General features: G+C 51.5%; 1 protein-coding gene; it reads left to right on the top strand.

Moving 5' to 3' along the window:
* Positions 1-1215: 1215 nt before the first annotated feature.
* Positions 1216-3167, top strand: GSTUM_00002593001 (uncharacterized protein; the record flags this gene model as incomplete). XM_002836248.2 has 4 exons in its annotated part: positions 1216-1960; positions 2010-2163; positions 2212-2637; positions 2706-3167. Exons 1-4 carry the CDS (start codon positions 1470-1472, stop codon positions 3165-3167), a joined length of 1533 nt encoding a protein of 510 aa, XP_002836294.1. The 5' UTR covers positions 1216-1469.

The raw sequence follows: 3167 nt of genomic DNA, 5'->3' as shown, positions 1-3167 counted from the left end.
ACAAGTCTCATACCCCTGCACCAACAGCTTTTGACCCCTCCCCCCATTTCCGTGTATTCTTTACGGGGACGAGTAGTACAAGTACACGGTCTAATTATTTAAGATTTTACTGTATACGAGAAACGCAGAATCTGGAAGGGTTCCGGGATTAGTTTAGATGTGGTTGTCAGTTGGAAATCCCAAAACGGCTTTTATACGGTGGGTCACTAAACGTGCACGGGAAAGTGCGGAACTGGAGCTCTGTTTTCTTTTTTAGTACTCGAGGACCAAGCGTGACTGGGCCTGGTTGAGGAACCGGCTTTTGTGCCGTTTTGCCTTCGTTTTTCCGCCTCTAGTCCAAGTTCGGTGGGGGCTGTTTAGACCGGACCACAGCGACATCATCTTGGCTAATTAATTATAGGTTAATATAGAGATCAATGGAAATTATCTGCCATTTAACAAAATTAATAGCCAGTTCACTGGGTGGTCGCCGCACATTAACCGGTCAAGTACTCGTACAGTAAAAAATAGGTGCGACATTGTCCTATTAACTGCCTTTTTTCAAACACCAATAGCCCAACCAAAACTTCATATTTATTAAATTCTCTTCTATTGCCTTATTCCCCAGATTCTAGTCTACCACCAAATAGCTTTATATTTGGGATAGGTGCTGTTGTTCAGGAGTCTTCTTCATTCAAGGTTTGGTGATCTCCGCGCGCTGAAGCGGACTGATCCAGGAAGTCCCCCACCGTACTTGCACGGGCATTTCCCCAGGCTCCTCAGAATCGCAATGGTCAGGCGCGACTGGGCCAAATACCGGTACTTCCACCGGGGGCTAGATTAATTCCTCTCTTCCCGTCCTTCATGGTTACAATCTAATTCAGAAGGTTGCACGAGAGACATGCACTTCCGGATTAAGTCGAGAAGACGGTAGATCTGCACGACCCCGGTTACGGACCCAACTGATGGTTTCTTTCCGCTGCGATGCTGCACAGAATTAAAATCAACATTTGACAGAGTCCCCCGCGTCAATGGTTGGCGAAAGGGGACTGCAGCGTTGTGCCGTGCCTGGGTGAACGGCAAAACCGGCATCTCGAGTTCACTTTGTCGGGTGGTTTTTCGATTGGGGGTACAATACTGCAAGATCAAGAACGATTCGGGATGGTAATACGATATCCTTCCACATGTGGGGAGTGAGGGTGGGCAAATTGCTGATGAACGAACGTTCGGCTGGGTACGGAGTTCCTACTTTTCTGGGACCTGGGGGAGAAATAAACTATGCCATTGACTACTCCTTTTTCTCGAGCGCTCTACTGGACGAGCACCGGTACCGCACCTCTGCCATGGTGGTGAGTTGCGGTCCTGAGCGGAAAGGGGATTGATAAATCTCCGTGGATCCCCCCCCTTCCTTCGCTCCACCAGGCAGCGTCTTCTCCTCAGAATCTGGCCAATTACAATCGCTTAAGCCTACGATCCATTCGTGCGCGGAAATGACCAAACTCAAATCCATCGCGGTCCTCCTCGGATTCGCTCATCTCGCCCTCTCTATCCCGGCCGATCGTGACCACTACGTGACCTCCAGGGCGACCTTGATCGAGTGCCTATCCACATCCGGTGTCCCTCTGATCTCCCCTTCAGATACCGACTATGCCTCTGCTGTGAGCCCTTACAACCTCCGGCTGCCATTCTTCCCCGTTGCCGTCGCAGTGCCCACAACAGCAGCGCACGTCTCTTCTGCCCTCAAGTGTGCCGGGAGGTTCAACACAAAAGTCGCTGCGAGATCTGGAGGTCATTCCTATGCTGCGTTTGGACTTGGCGGCGCAGATGGGAGTTTGATGATTGACCTGAAGAAGTTCCGGAACTTGAGCGTGGAGCCTAGCACGAATATTGCGACGGTGGGTGCCGGCTTGAGGTTGGGAGATGTTGCTAGTGGGATATATCAGATTGCAGGCAGGGCACTGCCGCATGGAACTTGTCCTGGGTGAGTGACTTGCTGTGGTACTGGGTTGTATTTGTACTGATTAGCGTAGGGTCGGTATCTCCGGACATGCGCTTCATGGTGGGTTTGGGTACACGTCGCGTATGTGGGGGACCACTTTGGACAATATTGAAGAGATGGAGGTTGTCCTTGCAAATGGGGATATTGTCAACGTTTCTAAAGGGTCGAACCCGGACTTGTTTTGGGTAGGCCTCTTCTTGATCATCAGGGGCCAAGACTAATTATTACTTTAGGCACTCCGGGGCGCTGGATCATCGTTTGGCATCGTCACAAACTTTAAATTCAAGACGTACCCTGCGCCAAGTTCGGGCATCTATTTCTCCTGGAACTGGATGTTGGAGAACGATGCCGAGGGCACCATCGAGAAAAAGGTCAAAATATTCCAGGCCTTGCAAGACTACGGTGAGGCCACCGCTCCTGCTGAGATGGTGCTCGCAGTGTACACCATGCCAGCGGACACCCAATTTCAAGTTTCCGGCGCGTACTGGGGTTCTCGCGCAGACTTCGACAGAGAGATTGCGCCGCTAGTGGCCAGTTTCCCACAGGACGGCATACCGGAGGCGTCGATTACCGAGTATACATACATCGATTTACTCGTTCTCCTCGCAGGAGCGCAGCCTTTGCCACAACCGGAGGAATATACTGCACACGATACTTTTGTAAGTTCACCACTCCCATCTCCCTCCTGCCCCCGACACATGCTGGGACCAACATGCTGATAATTCAGTTCACAAAATCCATTGTCGCCCCCACAAAACTGACCAGCGAATCCCTGACCTCCTTCTTCACCTTTCACAGCCAAAACGCGGTCAACTCCGAACTCAGCTGGTGGGTCATCGCAGACTTGTACGGCGGGAAGCACAGCAACATCCCCACCCAGAACCCGGCCGACAGCAGCTATGGGATCCGTGACTCACTTTTCACCTTCCAGCTGTATTCCTTCGTAAACGCTGGGGTCACCTATCCGCCTTCGGGAATCCAGTTTATGGGCGAGTTGTCGCGGAGCATGACCAACGCGCAGCCTGGGACAAGGTTTCAAGCTTATTCGAATTATGTGGATCCGTCGCTCTCGCCAAGCGAGGCGCATGACCTTTATTACGGTCAGAATTATGAGAGACTGAATAGGCTAAAGGGGGTATACGATCCGAACCTTTTGCTGTGGAATCCCCAGGCTATCGGGACTTCGTAG

The sequence above is a fragment of the Tuber melanosporum genome (assembly GCF_000151645.1).
Source record: "Tuber melanosporum whole genome shotgun sequence assembly, scaffold_138, strain Mel28".
Taxonomy (NCBI): domain Eukaryota; kingdom Fungi; phylum Ascomycota; class Pezizomycetes; order Pezizales; family Tuberaceae; genus Tuber; species Tuber melanosporum.
Note: the sequence above shows the minus strand (reverse complement) of the source record. Positions and strands in the feature narration are given on the sequence as shown.